Raw genomic sequence first — 22653 nt, forward strand, 5'->3', positions numbered from 1 at the left:
TGGTGGTGGGTTTGTTGACATAGACCTGTGATTTTAAATAACCCCGTAAAAAGAAATCTAGTGGTGTTAAATCACACGATCTAGGGAGCCAATTCTGATCACCGAAACGAGAGAGTACACGACCTGGAAATGTCTCATGCAGTAATTGAAGTGTTTCACGGGCTGTATGGCATGTGGCAGGCACCGTCTTGTTGGAACCACATATTGGCCACATCAATATCATCCAATTTCGGCAAAAAGAACTGGGTTATCATGTCGCGATATCGTGAACCAGTAACAGTCACTGCTTGACCAGCCTCATTTTCAAAAAAGTATGGTCCAATTACGCCTCCAGCCCAAAAGCCACACCAAGCAGTGATACGTTGTGGATGCATTTTGTTTTTCAACAATCACATGTGGGTTCTCAGAACCCCAAAAGTGGCAATTTTGGCGATTAACAAACCTATCAAGGTGAAAATGTGCTTCGTCGCTTAGGATGATTTTGCTCGAAAAATCAGCATCCATTTGTTGCTGCTCAATAATCCACTCAACAAACTCTCTTCGCTGTGCATGGTCATTAGGCTTCAGTTGTTGTGTTAATTGACTTTTGTAAGCATGGAGACACAGATCTTTCGAGAGTATACGCTGCAGAGAGCTTCTTGAAATTTGCAGTTCTTGTCCACGACGCCGAATTGAGGTTCCTGGATTGTCACCGACACTCTCACGCACTGCTTCGATATTGACATTTGAACGACTTGTTTTCGGACGACCAGTGTGTTTGGCGTCTCCAACGGATCCTGTCTCCCGAAATTTTTCAACTAATCTCTTCACAGTTGACGAAGTTAAAACACTATTCCGACCATATTTTGTATGAAATTTTCGAACTGCGGCCGCCAAGCTTTCATTATTTTTGAAATATTGTTCAACAATGAAGACACGTTCTTCTATCGTGTAACGCTCCATTTTTACTAACCCTGGCCTAAATTGTCAGCTGTCGATTTGTTTTTTTTTTTTTTTGTTGTCAACACTTCACTACATAAATGTCGGCAAATTTAAATCTTGCGTTCAATTTGGGACACTCTTTACAAGGAATCCCATCCCCCCCTTTACCTATATAAACATGTCCCTGAGTATTGCCATCGACGTCTGATTTATGTAACTACTTCTTTTGTGTTGTTGCACCACGAATAAAGATTGGGTTCAAAGTACAGGCTTAGAATTTGAAAATTGAATCGTCGCCGTCGATTGCAGGATCCTAAAGAGTAGCAAATATGGACATGAGTTATCTTAATCTGTACCCATACATTTTTCTTTCTTGTAATTGGAGCACAAACACCAAACCAAACCAACTTTATACGGCTTCAATTTATAATATTTGTGGTTTGCTAATAGCAGCACAGTACCATCCTTTCTTTAAATCACATCAACCAATCAGAGGCCCTACATTATTTAAGAGAGACGGATGTATTGCTATCTCACAAGCATAAATTACGCGACTCGTGGATTTGATGCGCAGGATCCTTATCATTCTAGCCACTTTCAAGGCCAACCAGATAACACATCAGTCTTCCAACTCCACACGCACCAACCCGCCTCAACGGCGAGGTCGTAGAGCCCCTCATTTCAGCAACGTACAGTAGTAATCCTCTCCTATAGCACGCCCTTCTGGCGGAAGTCTTCAGTGGCGCACTGAGCCGAGGTCCGTGCCCACTTGGGCGCCCTCAGGCCCGCTACTTAGTTTTAAGTTTAGTTTGTAGTTTATTTTACAGGTTATGAGCCTTCAGCTTGCTCTTTAATCCGGTGGCGCAGTCAAAGTCACAGCGGCCAACTGCAAAATATCTTTCAGAAAAAAAAATTGACGCGCAGACTACAATGACCGTTGCGGCGAGCAGACATGACGTATGCAGTGCAGGTACAGGGCTCCCCTTCAAGCAAAGCGTACCGGCAGTTTCACGGCGTGTCATGTTCTAGTAACTGAATTTTTCAAGATGTTGCTTCTGACGGGACGCGCTGGCGTTTGTGTGGTTGAAGGTGCTATGATGGTTTTCTCGGTCGTAAGATCTGCGAGTGTGATACGGACATAGATATTTGGTATATATACGTGCTAAATCTGTTTGGTTTGTCAAGTCTGTAATATTTTTTTTTGTTCGTTATCACCAATGCTCCAATATTCTTGATGCTGAATACATACCCCCAGATGACATTTTAGATGGAGTGACTGGTGTATTGGGAAGTACTGCCAGTGGATTTAGTGCCATTTGGGAGTGACAAGGAAACAGCAGGGTTTTATGTTGGTGGTGTGGACGGTGATAGTGGCAGTAGTGGTGATGCTCGGGTGTCAGTAGAGGATGCAGTCTTGATGCCAATGTTTATTGACCATGGTATTGAGACTGTGGTCTCTGGTGCTGATGGTAGTGGGGTTGTGCTCACAGACTATAAAGTGGTGCCACCTCGTATAAAGTGGTGATAAGCACTGTCGCCTCGGTTACCAAACTCACCAGCATCACAAAGACCTGTAAACAAGTTCTCTCCTCATTAAAATATTATCCAAGAATATAAAGCAGATAGGTAGGTGGTTACATCTAATAATAGAATTGTTGATAATTGTGGCATCATGTGTTGAACGAGACACAATTCATAAATTTTAAATCCACATCACAGATTGCTTGGACATTTAAGGAAAAGTAACCCTTACAATTCCTAAATGCTTCACCTATTGTGTGACCTAAAAAAATCATAGTTACCATAAATATTTATGAAGAAAAGGATACTTCCTTTTCTACATAAATATTTACTGGGTACTCCCAGTAGTATAAGTCTGTAACTCATTACAATTACTTAGTGACTGGATACGCATATGAGTGCAATTGGTTGCAGCATGAACTCGAGGAAATTGTCCAATTTGGTAGAATTTCTCTGCACTTTGTTGGTGATCAACAATGTATTGATCGTACAAGTTGACGATTGCTGAGGATATTATTACGTACTATTCTGTCTGCTATTGATGTAGAGCCCAACAAAGTCAGCTGCAGAAATTAACATAGTCCCTAACGCATAAAACCGTAATGTTAACAATAGTTGATGGTAAAGCGCCGTGATTCCTGACAAATAAAAACCTTCTTTAACTTCTTTTCATAATAGATAATTTTTGAAATCCATCATAATTTGTTTGAAAGTAGATTGTATATTCTACACACCGGAACATACGAATATTTCCAATATATGATCTCAAATTGTTTGCCTTGTGGAGGTTACACGGATAAACGGCATCAACTGAATTAATAGAGAATTCACTGTAGTCTTCGATAACCTGAATCTAAAGGTGAACTCGGCATCATTGAGACTTTGCATGTAATTCACCCTTTCCATTCTTCGTAAACTAGCGCGTTGCCTAGCTTCGCTGTCGCTATCCGTATCCCAGTCGGATATCTGAGCAAGGAGCTCCATATCACTGTTGTCACTATCACTAGACAAATCTAACGATGCCATTATTTTTCCTAATTTCTTAATAACACGAACGGTAACTTTTACTTAAACCTCGGAATATGTCGGATTGCTATCTTCGGTTCTTTAGATCGATCAAACGTAATGTCAAAATGAACTGATTGATTATTGACACGCACAAACTGTCATTTTCGAACATAGGCATATCCGTGTTTTGTGATCCACCCTTTCAAAGATAAATTGATTTTTAAGATGGCTAACTCAATCCGGGGATCGGTTATTGGCATGTTTCACCTTCAAAAAAGGATTGAAATATCAATCCTAAATAACAAAATTTGGGTTAAGATCGATTATTAATTTCGGGCGATAAAATGAATTTTCTGACACTGTCACTTTGTATTTGGCTGCTGATGGCCTTGACTGAGCCACCGGATAAAGTTAAATTAAAATTAAATTGTTAGTCGTCACCTCAGCATTATACAGTGTGTTAGGGCACGCACTGTACAAACTTTAAGGGGGTGTTTAGTATTCAATATTAAGTGAAAAACACTAATACATGTGGGGCAAAACTCAACTCCCTAGGAATTTATTTCAAATTAACTTACTACATCTCAACACAAAACAATTTACTAGAAAGACTGTACAATTTACTTATTTCGCTCTCGGAGACGTTATGTTGCAGAAGCTGTAACTTTTAAAATTGTAGACATACGACTATGATTTTGGTCTTGTTTTTAAGAACAGCTGAAATACTTTAAAATTCATACACAAAAACAGTACCTTAATTTGGTTATTTTAGGATTAAATTACAAAAACTTCGTTTTTTTGGCAGTTTTTTTTGGTAAAAATTTACATTCATTATTTTTTTTAGGCAAACCCCCACTTTTTTATGTACATTACAGATATTTTATTCAATTGCCACTAATCTTAGCTTTCCGAAAATATATTTTTTATGTTCGTACTGCTTTTATTTCTCATAATATGATAATTTTAGAACAAACGTCTAGTAAACTAAGTATAACAAATCAAAATAGGCTGCCATTCCTAGGCAGTCGAGTTTTGACCCCACATGTATTAGTGTTTTTCACATAATATTGAATACTAAACACCCCCTTAAAGTATGTACAGTGCGTGCCCTAACACACTGTATAGTGGCCGTACGCCAGTGCCGTATGCAAAGTACTGGGGAGGACTCCGAGCGAGATAGATAGTTGGTGTGTGAGCAAGAAAGTATTTGAAGCCGAGCGTCGTCGTTGATGTCTTCTTTATTACACTAAAAACTTGCAAATTTCGATTGTTTTCGAAATATCAACGGTTCTGACTGATTCAACCGACGTACAATAATAGATTAATTACTTTACAACAGCAACTAAACTAAATAATTCCTTGTAAAATCGATCACATAAGCACCTATACACCAGTTTGCCGTTCTAATTTTCTACCCTTTCTTTTATTATAATATTCTCAAACGTGCATGATAATAGAGTCCATTTCATTACAATTTGCTTTACTAAAATTATAATAGCTCCTGCCTTATATTATGAATAGTTCTGCCTAGTTAGGAATGTCCTTTCGACATTCCTAACTAGGCAGAACACAACACTTTTATTAGTAAATACTTACATAGGATATTTTTATGTTTTTCACATTTAATAAAATTGATATACGTAGAGTTATTATTAAACATGTATGTATTTTTTATTATTTCTATAGCGATGTGTTCTACTTGGACAAAGTATTCAAACAAATTATGTAATTAATAACCTCACTACCATTGCTGGGTGATTCGTTTTCTAACCGACTTCAACATAAAAGAGGTTATGCGTTCGATTGTATGTATGTTTTATGTATGTTGTCTGATTTCTACGATAATTGTGGACCGATTTTGAAAATTGTTTTTTTGTTTGAAGGGGTGTAGGGGAGACCGGGGATGGTTGACTAATTTTTTACAAAATCATACAAGTTTTTTGTGTGTTTATACATACAGACAATAAAACGGCATCAATGGATAGAAGAACTATTAAACTTATAAAAAAATATAAAAACTAGTCCATTATTCAATATAACTAATATAACTGCCTCCGTGGCCGAACGGTTACCATGTCGGACTGCCACGCAGAGGTCTCAGGTACGATTCCCGGGCCGGGAGAAATATTTGTATGGCCTACATTTATTTCTCTCGTGAGTTTGGGTGTAATTTGTGGTTGGTTGTCTATGTGTGTCCATGGCACCCGCGATACAGGGTTTCCCTAGTGCGGGGCTATGTCAAGTGTGTGCGTTTATAAAAAAAAAATTATCACAATTTAACGCATTTAACAGAACACCAACTCTTAGTCAATTTACCCCGGGTCCGGGGTAGATTGACTATATGCCCGGGGTAAGTAGACTTATGTATCAAGTGTCAAATGATGAGAAGAGTCAAGCAGTAAAACCTTTTTTTTATAATTTCACAAAACTTTTTATTCAATAACAATTTTAATCAGGTACAGACATTATCTTACAACAAGTCTTTAACAAAACTATCAACTCCTAGTTTTTATTTAAACATTTATTACTTTTATAATTAAACAGTTTTAAATCAACTTTTTAACCGACTTCGAAAAAGGAGGAGGTTCTCAATTCGACTGTATGTTCTTTTTTTTTGTATGTATGTTACGCGATAACTCCGGTATTTGTGAACCGATTTTCATGATTCTTTTTTTTGTTGGAAAGGGGGTATTTCCATAGTGGTCCCATTTCATTTTGAAGAAAATCATCCACCTCAAAGATTGGCTGTTCACGCATGAAGATTCATTTTTATAAATAGCTCCTAAGTTAAAGTTAGGCACTTTAACTTAGGAGCAATTACTTTTAGCAATTATTTAGTTGATTTTGCTATTTCTCCAATTCAAGGCGTTTTTCTCTCGATATACTTTGAGTAGTGTCGTAGTGAGAACCTATTTTTATTATCTCCAGTATCAAGTCCTGTATAGTGGCGAACTAGGGGATATTTCAATGAAACTTAGCAAGTAGACGTAAGTCCACGTACTTTTGAGGTCAGTTTTTTTAGTACTCTGTACTGAGATTATTGTCTTATAATAGAAGTCATTAACAAAACTATCAACTCTTAGTTTTTATTTAAACGTTTATTAGTTTTATTAACTAAACGTTTTAAATCAATATTTCTTACGCTAGAAATTAAATGCACATTTTTATTGCTCTGTTGAAATTGTAGTAATTATTAAACATCTATTTTTATTATCTAAACTTATTAGTTTTCTTAGTCTTAGTAGTTATCATCAAGAGTATAAATCATTTTGTTTAAACTAAACTCTTGATCAGCCTTATATTAATCTTTGTATTCTTAAAAAAACAGACAAGTTATCAGTCTTCAACATCAGAAGTGCAATGTTTGCATTCAAAAAACATTAGATTACCTCTTACACATTTGGAATGAGCCCATAGCTTACAAGTTATGCACTGAATCCATTGTTCGCCTGGAACACTATCGACGTAGGATTCAGTGCACTCTAAACAAATCGTACTCTCGTCATCTGAATTTACAGCATTACCGTCATTTTCGACGGTGCCATCAGCAATCTCATTAACTTTATCCGGTCCTTTTCCTTTACCATTTCCTTTACCCTTTCCTTTTCCCTTTCCTTTTTCTATTCTGTTCTTTGTATCTGTTTTTTTCTTCTTAAAAGTTTTTCTTTTGTTTATCATATCTAAAAGATTAAGTTTTTCCGGGGTGTCGGTATATATAGTACTTTTACGTTTCCGAATATTTATTCTGTTTTCTAAAAGTGGCGGCGCTTTTGGAAAGGGTTTTAGCTCTTCTAATATTGCTGATGAAGTTGAGGCCAGGTTTAGTTTGTGTAAAGATGGGGACACATTTGCTTCTGTAGGATGAACGTTTTCTGGTGTTTTGAGGTTTTCTCTCAGTTCCGGTTCAAATACAGAATCGATTGTTTCGTCAAAAAGACTCAAAGATCTTGTAGGAGAGGGTATTGTGGTAGTAATCTGATCTGTAATTACAGATAAACATTGCGGTGCCAGAGAGTGACTTCCAGTTATTGTATGGTGATCAGGAATTGGAATCTCTTCAACAATAGACAACCTGTTAGATGCATCGGAAGTCGATGGAACAGCAACTGTGCTCACGTCACATGCTGAAGGATCACCACCATCACGGGATGTGGGCATCGGCCTATCTGTCACATAAGAACCACTAAACTCGTAGTGAGGAAAAATGTTTTCATTCAATGGTGAAATTCCGGATACTCTGAATCCTGATTGAATATTTTCAATTGTAGCAGCCAATGGTAGTGACGCTTTAAGTAGCTCCGGTATTTCATAAATTGTAATAGTTTTTCCCGGGTTACTAGCCAGCCAGTTGTCACATGCTCGGTTGAAATACTTTTTCAATGGTCCGTACACAGTTCTGTCAAGTGGTTGTAGCTTGTGACTACAATGTGGAGGGGAGGGAATGATAAAACTGTCACGCCATTAGTTTTAAAGTAATCCAACGCTTCAATTGATAAGTGAGAGTCATGGTTATCCAACTACAAAAGTACAGGTTTTTCTTTACTAGGTTTAACATGTTTCACGAAATGTTTGGCGTATTTTATAAAGTTATGTTCTTTCATCCAGGCAGACGAATCAGCATCACCATCACATCCTATTGGGCCACCTCTAGCAAAATAGGACTTATAACGGACGCGTGGGAATACGAAAAATGGTGGAACCATATTTCCAACAGCTGAAACAGCTACTGCAACTGGCACCAGTGTTCCCCTCTCAGCAGATGTCATCTTGCCTAGATTTTTAACACCACGTCGCGCTATTACTCTCTTAGGTACTTGCACGGTTGTCATACCTGTTTCATCAACGTTCCAGATATCACACGGGCTTAGATTTAAACGTTGGTAAACAGCAGTTAAAATAGCGAAGAACATACTAACGTTATGTTTGTTGAATGATGTAGCTCTTGAAAGGCTTGTTGCTTGAGGTGTCCTCATAGATAAAGAAGGATGACGTTTGAGAAACGAGCCTAACCAATCTTCGCCAGCTAACAATTTTGTTTTCCAAGAACTAGGCATAGCAATGTTACTTTCTATGGCGAACTGATATGCTAATTTTTAAGTCTCATGAGGTGTCAATCCATAATAAATATCAGCGGCTTTCTTTAAATAACTTGCTAAAGCTTCTTCTTCTACATTAGTGAAAACTTGCCTATTTTTAATATATCCCACTGAATCCAAGGTTAATTTTGCTCTCGTCAAGTTCGAATTACGTTCCAATTTCTCCTTTAGTTTCGCCACATAACGATGTAATGTCTTATGGGGAATGTCATATTGTTTTGAGGTTGCATTAATACTTTTTTTGTCAAAAATTATTAGATGACAAGCTCTTTCTACGACATCTTTTGGTGTATCAGCTCGTTCAGTCCTTCTTTTATAGGTCCTCATTGTACTGTAACAAAATAAATACCCTGGGATAGTAACAGATTTTATTGAAACGCGAATGGTAACTGGGGTGACTGGTCACCCCAGTTACCATTCGCACCTTCACACCTTCAAGTAGTGAATAAAACACAGTTTTTAAGGAATTAACTTTATATTTAATTATTAAGCAAACAAATAGGAACTTTTTTCCGAGATCAATCAGTTTTCAATAAAATTAAACAAACAAAAACATTAAAAATATAATCTAAACACAGCTCAAACAAATTTCTCTTCTATGTTCAGGACATACTGGCTTCTTGCATTTTGTGCACACAATTTTGACTTTTTTATACTTTTTACGTGGGCACAACACACATCTGGCTTGCTTCTGTAATTTTGAAGGGGGTTCGCCTTCAGGAATTTCTTCTGGAATGTCAAGAATAGCACGTATAGTGCTAGCCAATTCGCGAGGTAAATTTGATTGTAAACGTCTTTTCGTATGTGGCTTAGCCAACTGCAAGGCCATATTTTTTAAGAAACCACTTCTATACTTCTTAGCTGGTGTATTAGGTTTTTTAGCCTTGAGGTACAATATCATAGCATTGATGCCTGCCTGATCTAACATCCCAAAGAAGAACCTGAGAGGCCAGCGACGGGTGCCTCTGGCTGTCGAGTAATTATGCATCATTTTATCAAAAGTGTCGACGCCTCCCTTCGTAGCATTGTAGTCATCAATTATGATTGGCTTGCTTGTAGATGGATTTATTTCTTCTTTGTAATGCATAGTAGACAGCAGTATAACAGACTTGTTAGTCTTAGGAGTAAAAGATACTAATGTCTTTTCTCTATCAAATGCAAACTGGGAAGACAAAGGTTTCTTATTCTTGTTCGGCAAAAACGAGGGCGGTATCTCACGTTTGTTTTAACGCAATGTTCCAATACAAGTCAGCTTGTAATCCTTCAGTAGTAAATCAGCAAGTGGCACTGATGTAAACCAATTATCAAAGGTTATGTTTCGACCAGATCCTTTGATGCTATCTGCTAATTTTGTGACGTAGTCTGCTGCGGACTTTGCTTCGGTTCCCTTGCCTATATAAGGGATGGCATCAAACATATAGTAAGTTTTAGCGTCACAAATAGCTACAACTTTCATCCCGTATTTGTCAGGTTTTGAAGAAATGTAGACGCGAAAGGGACACTTTCCTCGAAAACCTAATAACTGCTCGTCAATAGTTACGAAGGCGCTTGGCTTGTAAGACTCTTTGCAACTGTTGATAAAGATTGTCCAAACTTCTCGAATTGGAGCAAATCGGTCTTCTTTATGACGACTGTCTTTGTCATCAAATCTTAGACACAGAAGTAGAAATTGATATCGACTCTCAGACATTATAGACTTGTATATAGGTGTACTCATTAGCGACCACATTTCTTTAGTACTTTTTCTATTATCTTTGTTGATAGCAGAAAAGAATAATAGACCAATGAGGGCTTGGATTTCAATCGAGTCAGTTTGATTAGTATATCGCTGATCTTTGTACTTAGGAGCACGTCTTCCAATCTCTTCATTGGTATACTTTACTATCAAATCAATTGGCTTAGAGAATAATAACATAAATGCATCTTTTTCATCACGAATACCTTCCATAATTGCTTGTGGAGTTCTCTGGAGGCTAACAATATTACGCTGAGGTGTTCTACTTGAAGATGGTGCAACAGATGACCAGAGGTGGCCATTCTTTCCTCTTAAGGCATTACCGCGCATTTGTGACAATGGCACATCATCGTCATCTGAGCCAGAAATTACATCCTCTTCATCCGAATGCACTGAGATGTTGTCTTCGCAATCTGACGTTTCTTCGGTCTCAAGCATCAAAAATTCTTCGTCATTATCTTCATCACTATTATTTAGTATATTTCCAACCTGTTCATCACTTAAAAAATCCATTTTTTACCTAAAACAATACATATTTAATTTGAGTATGCAAAAAAATTCACACGTAAATAGTAACAGGGGTGACGCGTCACCCCACACATACCTATATCTCCGAAGCGACGTCCATTCGCTGCCCGCGCGCAACCGTTACTAATTGCGAACGACAAAACAAGAGAATACATGAAATGACAGAAAGAGACAACAAATCACATTCGAGATATTAGCATGTGATTGGTTGTCTGGGGTGAAGAGTAACCCCTGTTACCATCCTAAGGTTAAAACACGAATAAAACGTTAATTTACGACACATTTTAAACTTCAAATTATATTGGGGTTGGTTGACTAACTATTTATTCAACCAGCCCCGAAAGAAATTAGTCTACCAACCCCAAACGCCGTTTTAAGTTTCAATGGCATGGGTTACCTAAACACTGCCATTAATTTTAGAAATAATACATGAAATATGATTAATATGCACTCACGATAGACGCTGGCTAATAGGCAAATGGTTAACATAAAATGTGTAGGTGTCAGATGAAAAAATATGCAATATGAAATATTACTTACATGATATGAAAACAAATCACGTGTCACTGCTCGAAAACGGCGTGTGTCCGCGGCACGGCACTCGCGACGACTGATCGGGGGGCGAAGATTAATGCGCGGCTGGGCCGGGATGACATAGTACTCATATCTTTGATGAGTTTTTGGCAATTGGTCTACCTACCCCTATAGTCAACCATCCCCGGTCTCATCAAGTCAGAATCTGATAAGGGAATCTCATGGAAATCGAGCGTAATCCTCAAATTATATAGCATATACAGTGTATTCACCGATTTCTCCGTCAAAGGCGGACCGATTTAGAAAATTCTTTTTTTGTTTGAAAGGGTGCACTCTCCAGGTACTCTCATTGTCACTAAGACAGAATCTGATGAGGAGATCCCATGGAAATCGAAGGAATTCCCCAAATTTTATAGGCTTGTACAATGTGTTTGACGAATAGAATAGAATACGTTTATTTGCCAGAATACAGTAATGATAAAGGTCTTAAATAAAATAACGTACATTGTATTCAACCTGCAAGCAGACGTACGAATATTAATTTCATGTTTGGTTTGTACTGTTAATTGCACTTCAAATTAATGTAAATGTTTATTTGAAAATTCTAAGTATTCTTTATTACTATAGAAGCAATGTGTCAAAAGCCATTTTGTCAATTAAATATAAATAAATAAATCTTAGACAACATCACATACTTTGCTCTGATCCCAAAGTAAGTAGCTAAAGCACTTGTGTTATGGAAATCGGAAACAACGACGGTACCACAAACACCCAGACCCGAGACAATATAGAAAAGTTAGTTTCTACACTGACCCGGCCGGGGATCGAACCCGGGACCTCAGAGATGGCGACACCATGGAAACCGGTGTGCAAGCCACTCGACCACGGAAGCCATCAATTGTAATTCAAAAGTATGTCTTTGCAACAATTCAATTTAATTTGGCAGATTGTTGTAAATAATTATACACATTTAAACGTTTTAGCTATCGCTTCCAATGCTGTAGGCAGTGATTGCATTAGTCGTAATATGATCATTCCGCTCCTCGATCTCCTCACTCCCGTCATAACTAAAATCCTTAATAAATCTGTCTCTACCTGTGTTTTCCCCTCTGCCTGGAAAGACGCTTATGTCATTCCATTACCAAAAAAAACCAAACCAAACTTCCCTTCAGACTACCGTCCTATTTCAATTCTTCCTTTCCTGTCGAAAGTCCTAGAAAAGCTTGTTCACTGTCAGTTGACTAATTTCGTAAACAGGAACAACCTTTTCAATCCTCTCCAGTCTGGTTTCCGCATTGGTCATAGTACGACTACTGCACTCACGAAAATCACTGATGACATCCGTTTGGGTATGGAAAATCAACAATTGACTGTGCTGACACTCCTTGACTTCAGTAATGCCTTCAATTGTGTTGACTTTGACCTGTTATTGGAGGCATTGCGTATTCTTAACATATCTCCAGCAGTTATTGATTGGTTTCGAAGCTACCTCTGTGGACGTCGGCAGTGTGTACGCAATGAGAATTCTTTCTCTACGTGGTGCGATATTTCCGCCGGTGTCCCGCAGGGTGGCGTCCTTTCTCCTCTCTTATTTTCTTTGTTTATTAACTCTATCACACAATCCCTCACTTCTTCTTATCATCTTTATGCTGATGACCTCCAGATTTACACCCAGTCGTCTATTCAAGACTTACCACGTGCCATTAGTACTACCAATGTGGACCTTGAATCCATTCGTCAATGGAGTCAGTCCTTTGGCCTTAAAGTTAATCCATCCAAAACACAATCGATTATTATAGGTAGCACTTGGTTCAATTCTCGTCTAAATCTAGCCTCCTTACCCCCTGTGGTTTTCGATGGTGTCTGTATTAGCAGCTCAGCCTCTACAGGACATGGATCACTTTCCTGTATTTCAGGTGCAACTACTTCTACAGCTGCAATCTGGGATGTGGATGGAAGGTCCACCAAAATTGAAGGGCTAGACTGTAACAGCAAAGAAAAAAGGAAGTCATTAAATATCACACAACTGAATTATGCAAATCGATATATATCATAATTGTGTGCAAAATAAAGAAATGGTTTCTTTATTAATTACTCCTAATTTACAATATTTTTTTCTTTTATTTATATTTCAATTTTGTTAATGTTATTCAGCTGATCATATTATAACATATTTAAGAACATATTTATGTACACTATTATTTAAACAAAAATGTATTACAATTTACAGCCATTTTTGGCATGATAGGGACCAATACTGTAATGAGTTTCTTTCGGCATTTCTTCTCTACAGTGGTCATTCCAAAACACTAGTAGTTTGTACCTTATTATAATACTGTTTATTCAAACCTTGACATGAAAAAGTGCCTGAGTAGGAAGGCCTAGTTTCTGAATAAACAAATTTTATGTTATATTATTATTTTATTATACTCACATCACTCTGCGGAAACGGATCTACAGCTAGGCCTCTGCTGCCTGTGGCAAACGAGTCACCACCCATGACTGCCACTAATCTCTGTTCGAGCAGTGACAGCTCTGGGACAACATCAAAGCCACCTCCAGTGCACCTCATAGACTGAGCCCGCTGTTGGCAGAGCTTTTTCAAGGTAGACTTCTTTTCTGCCCAATACTAATCCAGAAAAAAGGAAATAATTATGATTTAGTAAGTGATATTATTAAAGATTTAACTTCACTGAAATACTTTTTTGTTTGCTCACCTTAGCCCAAGCCTGCCCATCTTTGACCACCCCACCCATGGCGTTTGTGGCAGTCGCAAACTCCTGCCACTTCCTTTTAGTTTCCACTTTGGCCTGCTGTATTCGCAGAAGGCCTCGTGCTACTCCTGGGTTTTGTTCCAGGAACTCCACTAAGGCTTCCATTTGGTGTGGGGTAGGTCTGTTTGCCATTTCTGCAATAATAAGATACAGCATTAGGCATAATATTGTTCTTTAAAACTAATTTTATAACATTCAATCGTTTGATATCTACATATAAACATATCACGCCGTTGCCCACAGGGGTAGGTAAAGTCTAAAGATAATAAATAAAGAGACTAAATAGTTTGCTAAATAAAAAGTATTCGCAAGAAATAAAAAGTGAAATAATTACCTTGATTTGAGTGAAAATTAGGAAGGTGCAACGTTGTTGTGCCGTGAATATTGTCGCAACACTAAACTTCATTTTTAGTAACTTTGTCACACAATTCACAAACTTTAGAGAACTTAAAACACTTAAAATATTTCTAAAACAAATGGGGTTCACAGACCACTTCAGCTTGATTTATATATGTTGTAACTTTTTTTAAACTTGATAAACTTCACCAGTGTTGCCAACTTTATTTTTACCAATCCACCAAATTAGGCCGTGAAAACCACTGTAAACCACTAAAACTCTGCGACCTACCAAACCACCAGAATTCCACTAGATAACCGGAAAACAACGACTACCAACCTAAATATAATTTGGAAATAAAATAACAACAATGTATTATTAACATGTAATAATTATTAAGGTTAACACAAAACAGGAAAACAATAATTGTACATACATAACTAAAAATGATCGTCTTCAGAGGAATCAGCTTCTTCTGCCTTAGTTTGTGAAGAATAAATTTCTTTTGTTCCAATTTTTAGTTAAACGTTATGTGGTATTATGTAGTTATTGCAGCATTTGCCTTCGCGTGCTAAGCCTGCACGTATTGTGAGAATGGAAGACAGGAGATCAAATTTCATCCGGTTTCTCTGTTTAGTCTTGACAACGTTCATCATGCTAAATAATCGCTCTACATCAGCGTTAGAGTGCGGCAAAACCAATAAAGATATTGCAAATGTAGCTAAATCATTAAATCTATTCTCTCCTACTGCATCTTCGAATTTTAATACCTCGTACCAAAATTTCTTTGTATTTTTCCAGTTAAGTAAATGTATTTGACGCCACTGCTCATCAAGTTTTGCAATATCTTCCTGTTTTTTATTAAAATGCAACATTAAGTCAGTAATTGGTTCTTTGTTGTGAGACAGTGCGTGTTCTACGCTGATTACTTGAATACTTTTCATCAGCTTCAAGTTTTCGGGCAATCTGTTTTTCAATTCTTGAATTAAACATACAATGAACTGGATGCACCTGCTGCGGATTACATCTTCCTGATCAGGCGGTAGTCCTTTAGTTTTCATAGTTTTCAAGTGAGTTTCCAATTGGTACCCTAAATAGCATTTCGTATCTATATAATTTTGAATATTTTCCGTAAAAATATCTACCTTCTGGGTAGGCAATTTTATCTTGTCAACAAGTGTATCAATTAAATTTGTGAGTTCGTTATACAGTTTTGAATGATCTGCGTCTTTAGATTCAAATAATTTGTTAACCCTGTTAACATTGGTCAGAATTGGATATAAAAAAGAAATGTATGCATAATTCACGTCATCAGAGTACATTGCATGCAGCAATTCTGCTGTGTAACATCTTTCATTTAGCTTTGCCAAATGAAAATGTGTTTTCAGTTCCAACCACTGTGTGTGAATGCGTGCTACTGCGGACTCAACAGAAAGCCACCTAGTTTGGCAAGATTGTACAATTTTTAAAGGGTCATGACCATCGTTTATAAGCTTGTATAGTTCTTTGTAGGCAGCTTGCCTCGATGAAGAACGGCTGAACCAATCATATGTTTCTTTAATAATGAATTCGAGGTTCCTGGGTAGGAACTGCTTTGTTGCTGCGGAAACAGCTAATTGTAAGGAATGGCAAATGCAGCGCACCAAAACTAGACTCGGCAGTTCTCTTTTAAATTTGGCATGAACACCATTATTAACTCCGGTCATGACTGCAGCATTATCAGTTCCGATGCCCATTAAATTTTGAAGAGGTATACCGAACCGAGTGAGTGACGCTTTTATGGCGTCAACAATCCCGTCTGCATCACACTCGTAGAGCATAGGAATATCTAAAAAAGTAGATGTAATTTTTTTGTGAGTGCAGCTGTAATAAATAATAATTATTCCCAAATATTTATGAACAGTAATGTCGGTAGATTCGTCAATTAATAAACTATAGGGTTGATCTTTCAAATCTTCTTTAAGATTTTGTGAAAAATGGGGTGCTAGAACATTTTTAATAATTTGGGAACATTTTGTTCTATGTAAATTAATTTTATCATCCTCTTTGTGCATGTGATTAATAACGTCTCCCATATAATCCACTACACGAATGCTGGTATGTGCCGCTGTAAATAATGCTAGCCTGGCTTCGTCTTTCTTTTTCTCCATGGTGTCCACTTTGAAAAGCAATTTTGGTTGCTTAACTACAATCTGTGAAAGAAAGAGACCCTAAATAAATGTAAAAGTAGAGGTATGTATACAGGGTTGATTTTTCAATTGCGCGTGGTAGGCCCAATCCTAAACTATGAGAAACCTATAAAAATGCTCAAAGCAGTCTAACTTCCATTATACTAGGTCCATGCTAACTGCATACTTAGATTTTGAAAACCACTTTATCCCTAGCCAGGGATCGAACCTATGGGTTTTGAAAAAAAAGGCACCCTGCATGATTGCGCCATTCCGAAGTGTCACATACATCGACCTCACAGGCACTAGACGCCTGATGTTTGATTTCTTGTATGTAACTAAGCCTGTCAACTGCCTGAGGCGGGGGGAAGAAACATCACTGATCGGTCAATACGCTAACTGTCCGATCAGTAACGTTATCGCTTGACAGCTCACGGAAATGGTAAACTCATTGGTTCGGAATCTGCCACAGATTCTGATGCTGATTGAATTATTGATTGAAATTTAATTGATTAACGCCCAACACTGCCCTCCACTCGCAAGTAGGAGTTAAGAACTGGGAATGCAATAGCAACCAAAAACATTTCCTCCACCACATTCATCCATGATTTGTAATACAAATACAGTTAGGTACATAATTATAATTAAAAGTAGGTAGATTAGGTACAAAAAAACTAGTAACACAACTCCAAAATAAAATTCACAATCACCAAACACAAGGAAAAAAAATTGCGAGTATTTACATAGCAAAAAAGTAGGAGCTAGGAATGCATGACTCCTAACCTGAGGTTGAGCACCTCTTCTTTACGAAAGTTGCAAGTTGTAATGGGCCCTGGGAGTCTGCTTGCATAAGTGGTAGAAAAAAGAAAATCAGTGAGATGAACACTGTACAACACAATGAATTCATTTTGCCTGGAAGGTTGTATACAGACAAATTGCCAATTTCTACTGAAAAATATAGTGACCTTCAGGACTTAAAAAAGTTTTGTTCCCCTGTCAAAGTATTATATATTACACGAATTTATCCCATAAATAAAATTTCATGCCAATTAATATGTGTTTTATTTCATTATTGTGTAAACAGGAAAAACAGATTATAGGTATATTAGACATTGTTTATGATCACCATTTTAGTCGTAAAATGTAAAAAGGAGATCATTGTGACAATGAGCACCTTCGTGCCAGTTACATTAAGGAGTTAGGCACTTAAAGGTCAAACTATTATTTTAGTAACCCAATGTCATAAAATAATAACCTATTAGGTTAAATATACACTGTTCCTTTTTTATTTATAATGTACAAATCAAATTCCAGTAGAAGTGTAAGTGTAGAAATTGAAATTTTAGGTTTAATCCTTTGATTACTCGAAACAATGAGAATATTAATGAGATCCTTTTTTTCCTGTGCCCTTCAGATGTAACTGTTTTCCTTCCACTTGGTTTCATGTTTTCGTAACTTTTGGTTATGTTGTACCGATTTAACGTGTACCGCACGGTACTATGAGGACATTTCATTATCCTCGCAATCTCACTTTTATTTTTGCCTTCTTCATATAACATGGATTTTCAAACGTTCCTCTTTACTTAATTCACGACACTTAGGCATTTTTTCTAGATTTTACTAAGTCTCCAGCGAAGGCAACAACAAATTTACAAAAAATTGCAACACTTGTTTACACACCGATGATTCGTAGTAAACTGACTATTATTTGAAAATTCCACATACCTGGAAATGGGTCACTTCGTTTGTTTTTACACTTTTATGACGTCATGCGTTGCTGTGATTGGCTCATCTTACAATATACAATGACAATAGAGTCATTACAGGTAAAAAGATTAGTAATTTCTAAGAATTCATGGGGGTGGCAAATACTTTTGGCCAAGGCTGTATATTCGTAACATCAACCCACGTGTACAATTAATAGATAAATAATTGAATAAACTACTCACCTGTGAAAAGTTATGTTGTTTTCTTTTGCAGATTTCTTGGAACTATGGCTTTTACATCCGTAAACAACACATGCCATTTTAGACTTAATATATTTAAGTATCTTAATAATCACACAAAAACTGGGAATTACCAGAATACACTCAATCATTTTAAATAAAATGCGATTTCCACTCAGTCACCAATTCGGTCACTCAATGAAATTAAAATGGCTTCATATTTCATAATGCATTTCTATTCTACTTAACTACTGAGTAAATAAACATATATCGGTCTCTTTCTAACTGCTTTGATCCATTTGTTAGAATAGACTGAGTAATGCGCCATATTTCGTTTTTTTATTACTTCTCCATGTTTGTCATTACTCCGAGTAAAGTATAGTAAAAGCAATAATGTATGTAGTTAGCATTTCAATTAATTAAATTATACCTCTTTTAGGTACTATATTACATTATACATTTTTAATCAACAAAATTCTGTACAAACAAACTGAAAATGCATATGTGAGGCTTCACTGTAAGGGGACGATATATTGTATAAAGTCAAGTGTTAAAAGAGATAAATTGGAACCTTTTAATATATTTTTATACAACTATACATATTTTACCTATATCTGTCATTTTTATTTGATAATAATAAGAGGAAATAAGACAAGAACTAACAAAGATGATGTACATTGTAAAACTTATTATCTCACCGCCTTTTAATACCATCCCTTTCAGCATGCCTTTTAGGAAGGCTGCATATTTATTCATAATAACTGGTTTGTTTAACCCTAGATAGCTAACGTTCCTAAACTACCATGATAAGCCAACCATTCGACTTTTTGGCGACCATTTTGTAAACGTTTTATTTTTTGTAACTAAGTATGTTTTAAGTAGGTTTACTGTATTTATAGGATGTATGGAATATTAATAAATGGTATAAATTAACTGCCTCCGTGGCCGAACGGTTACCATACCGGACTGCCACGCAGAGGTCCCCGGGTTCGATTCCCGGGCCGGGAGAAATATTTGTATGGCCTACATTTATTTCTCTCGTGAGTTTGGGTGTAATTTGTGGTTGTCTATGTGTGTGTCCATGGCACCCGCGACACAGGGTTTCCCTAGTGTGGGGCTATGTTGAGTGTGTGCGTTATTATTATTAAAATATCACAAAAAAATATTTATGTAACTCTTAAGTATACATTCACTAGTTTTAAATGGCACTTTGTTTTTTTGAGATCTTTAAATCACATAAACTTATATTGACTAAATTAGGAATAATTATTCAAAAAAATATTATTTTTGGTGCTAATAGGTAGGAGAGTGGGGCAAGATGGGGTAGTTAACGTTTGAAGTTCAATAAAACTGACAATTTTTTGTCTATTTAAACTTTTTTATTTTTATAATCATCTTTGAGAATCAGTCTTTACTAATTACAACTTTTTAGGAACATTCGTTACTTAATCAATACGTAAGAAATCATATATCACAAAAAGTAACATCACCCCATCTTGCCCCACCCATCGGGTAAGATGGGGTACCGTTAGGGGGCAAGATGGGGTATAAAACCATCATCATAATTGTCATTGACATAACTCACAGGTGAACGTTACACTTTCATCTTCATCTTCTATGCCAGCACAACTGCAGTGAGCCCATTTCATGCAAATCGAGCAAGCAGCCCAGCCTTCGTTTGAGTCCAGGTAGCGACCACTACAATATAAACAAGGTGTATTTTCAGTATCGCTATCGCTGCTTTCCTTTGATGATTTAGTTATTTTTTTCTTTTTATGCACTCTTTTAGTTTTAGCAGCACATTTTTTTCCAGCTTTTTTATTACTTTCATTTCTTTTTTTATTTGTTTATTTTTCTCCTCAAGCTTCTTTCTTTTGGTTGTCTCTTCCAATTCTTTTTTGTATGGCGAGGAAGTAATAATTGCAGTTTTTCCTCGTTTTCGGATTGTACGAGAAGTTTTTCGTGTGGCTGGAAAGGGCATTATTTGCTTAGGACTCGCAACCAAAAATGAAGACTTTAGAGGAGTAGTTGGCAGTCTGTCGTTTTTTGATTTCTCAAGCCAAAAAGAACACCCGGGATTAGGATTTGACATTGTTGCCGTCAATACGGTAGATGTAGTGACATTGATACTTGTGGTTGCTGTAGAAAGCAGTCCAGAAAATGACTCTTCTTGAACCTCGGCAAGAGGCAAGATGGTGGAAACTGTAGTGGATGTTGTCATAGTAGTAAAAGGTATTACAGGTTTGAGCAGCTGGTTATTCAGTTCTTTTTCAAACTCGGCAGATAATGATAATGGAGGAATCATCTGAGATGTTTCTGATAAAATGCTTTCAGGAATATTTGGTAGAGATTGGCTACTTAGCTCTGTTTCGGTGAAAGTGGCAGTTAAAATCATAGGTTTAGCTAGAGATGTTGATGCAGTAGTCATTTTGCTGCTAGCTGCTACTAAAGCTTCAGTGGCCGGCAAACTTTGAGTATTTGGGATATCCGACATCAAAGAAGGTGCAAAGTCACTGTCAGAGAAGACTGTTGGATTGTACGGCCAAATTCCACATTTTTTGAAGCCATTGACAGCTGTAGACATTGTAGATGCCTGTATGAAAGCCTTTCCAAATATTTCAGCAACTTGCCGTACTGTGACAACCATTCCTGGATTGCTGCGAAGCCACGCTGTGATATGATGATCATAATACGTGCTTAACGGTCTCATATAAGCAACGTCAGCGACTTGAAGACGATGAGTGGTATGTGGAGGAAAACATAAAATAATAACTCCATGGGAACGAGCTTCAATTATGAGATCTAAGTTTTGTGTGTGGGTACTAAGCCCATCCAATAATAACAAAACAGGTCGTTCAACAGTTGCGCCACTGAATTGCACGAATTTTTTAAACTATTCCAGAAATAAATCAGTTGTCATCCAGCCAGAGTCGCTACGAACTCCCCATGCTCCAGGTGCGGCATTTATCATTAGTTGAGGATCCATTCTCTTTCTAGGAAATACCATCATGGGTGGCATATATTGGCCACTTGCACTAAAACATATTTCGACTGTGATTGTCGTACCTCTTTCAGCAGAAGTTATAGAACCTACTTGCTTTCTACCTTTCTTTGCTACTATTTTAGATTTTGTTTTGGGTACAACCGAAATTCCTGTTTCGTCGCAATTATAAATTCGATCTGGTGTTAATTTGTGTTCATCGTACACATTTCCTAAAAAATTTAAAAATTGTTCAACTACCTGTTTGTTGAATCCAGCTGCACGCGCAGCTGAGGTACTTTCGGGTTTTCTTATTGACAATTCGGGGTGCCTTTTTAAAAAACTTTGTGCCCAGTCTTTTCCTGCTTCTTTTTTTTCATTATTAAATGGATGAACATTATTATTTTTAACCGCTAATCTATAAGCCAACCCTCTAAGCTCTTTTACCGTAAGGCCGTAAAGCCTACTCTCCATATCTGATATATGATTGCATAATTCCTTCTCTTGTTCATTAGAAAACACTTGCACTTTGGGACCTAATTTAACCTTCAATGTTTTTGAAGTAGAACCACTTTAGTCCTCACGAGCTATCTTAACTTTTCTTTCCAATGTGGTTTGGGGGACAGAAAATGCTTTCACTGCCAGCATATATCCCATTCTTCCTCTTACCACAGCATCCACAGCATTAATCATGTTCTCTTCTGACCAGTCTCCTCTATTACTTTTTCTTTTGTAGGTTTTCACCATTCTACAACATAATAAATACATTAAACTTGAAGGGTTGTACGAAAATTGTGAAAGATATTTATGACGGGCAAGACGGGGTACTTTATACCCCATCTTGCCCTCTCAAGCCAAATTAATTTAAATGAATACTTAAAAAATAACGTTATATGCCATGTCAACAAACAAGTGCTTACCTGTTGGCGTAATAATTAACACTCAACACTAAATTTAAATCGAATTTAAAATGTTGTTATTAGTTCTAAGGACACGTATTATGTAAACTTAAAATATCAGTCGCAAATTGCAAAAAAACAGATTTTTTTTCAAAATAGACGAAATGCGTGGTTTGACGACTGGATCATTCCTGTTACTACGAGCC

General features: G+C 36.9%; 2 protein-coding genes and 2 pseudogenes across 2 annotated transcripts; all 4 read right to left on the minus strand.

Annotated features, from left to right (window-relative positions):
• Positions 1 to 2412: 2412 nt before the first annotated feature.
• Positions 2413 to 3468, minus strand: LOC113228707 (annotated as a pseudogene).
• A 5646-nt stretch (positions 3469 to 9114) lies between these two features.
• On the minus strand, positions 9115 to 9633 carry LOC113228708. Its single transcript, XM_026462066.1, has one exon. The coding sequence runs from the start codon at positions 9631 to 9633 to the stop codon at positions 9115 to 9117; it is 519 nt and encodes a 172-aa protein (XP_026317851.1).
• Positions 9634 to 9771: 138 nt separating this feature from the next.
• LOC113228709 (piggyBac transposable element-derived protein 4-like) lies at positions 9772 to 10794 on the minus strand. The gene has a single exon (XM_026462067.1). It carries the CDS (start codon positions 10792 to 10794, stop codon positions 9772 to 9774), a length of 1023 nt encoding a protein of 340 aa, XP_026317852.1.
• Positions 10795 to 20176: 9382 nt separating this feature from the next.
• Positions 20177 to 22388, minus strand: LOC113228710 (annotated as a pseudogene).
• Positions 22389 to 22653: the final 265 nt, after the last annotated feature.

This window comes from Hyposmocoma kahamanoa, unplaced genomic scaffold, assembly GCF_003589595.1.
Source record: "Hyposmocoma kahamanoa isolate Upper Pololo Valley unplaced genomic scaffold, ASM358959v1 237, whole genome shotgun sequence".
In the NCBI taxonomy this organism is placed as follows: Eukaryota; Metazoa; Arthropoda; class Insecta; order Lepidoptera; family Cosmopterigidae; genus Hyposmocoma; species Hyposmocoma kahamanoa.

Bases quoted from the DNA above. Each gene is read 5' to 3' on its own strand.
- LOC113228708 (XM_026462066.1), bottom strand. From the start codon at position 9,633: ATGCATTACAAAGAAGAAATAAATCCATCTACAAGCAAGCCAATCATA.
- LOC113228709 (XM_026462067.1), bottom strand. From the start codon at position 10,794: ATGGATTTTTTAAGTGATGAACAGGTTGGAAATATACTAAATAATAGT.